Genomic DNA, 558 nt, shown 5'->3' with positions numbered 1-558 from the left:
TCACTATATATACACACACACACATATATATGAATATTCCCTCAGATTTAGTTATAGGATGAACGATATGATTCATGAAGTTTTGCGTGACGCTGCTAAGTAAGTTCGTATGTTGTTATTCTTATATATAATTATATTGTACCCTAACCGTTGCAGGGAAGAAGGAGTGGTCGGGCTTGATCGGAGAGTTGACGCGAGGGGTGGAAGGCGTGGATTTGGTTCTGGCGCCCCTGACCATCAACCCCGAGAGATCTCAGGCGATCGATTTTTCAAAACCATTCAAGTACCATGGCATCACGATTCTCATCAAGAGGGTATGGCTATGGACATAACTCATCGGGTGTAGGAGAAACGAAATTATATTAAATACGTAGTAATTGCTTAATATGATTACTGAGTAGACATATTTTACTGGCTAGCAACAAACCTAAACTTGAATCTTTCGTAATTTTCATAGGAATATCTTCCCACTTTTATTCATTCTTTCAAATATAATTAAAGAGGAGCTCGTCTCACTACTGCTAAAAATGTTAGTTATTTTGATTAAGGTACTAAAAA

The 558-nt window shown here is 37.5% G+C and overlaps 1 protein-coding gene across 1 annotated transcript in view; it reads left to right on the top strand.

Annotated features, from left to right (window-relative positions):
* LOC119591961 (glutamate [NMDA] receptor subunit 1-like) overlaps positions 1-314 on the top strand; it is a gene marked incomplete at its 3' end in the record, with an annotated part of 29,363 nt that extends 29,049 nt beyond the window's left edge. The window contains 1 exon segment of the mRNA XM_037940715.1: positions 157-314. Within this exon segment, the coding sequence (XP_037796643.1) occupies positions 157-314 (158 nt within the window).
* Positions 315-558: the final 244 nt, after the last annotated feature.

Source organism: Penaeus monodon, chromosome 29, assembly GCF_015228065.2.
Source record: "Penaeus monodon isolate SGIC_2016 chromosome 29, NSTDA_Pmon_1, whole genome shotgun sequence".
In the NCBI taxonomy this organism is placed as follows: Eukaryota; Metazoa; Arthropoda; class Malacostraca; order Decapoda; family Penaeidae; genus Penaeus; species Penaeus monodon.
Note: the sequence above shows the minus strand (reverse complement) of the source record. Positions and strands in the feature narration are given on the sequence as shown.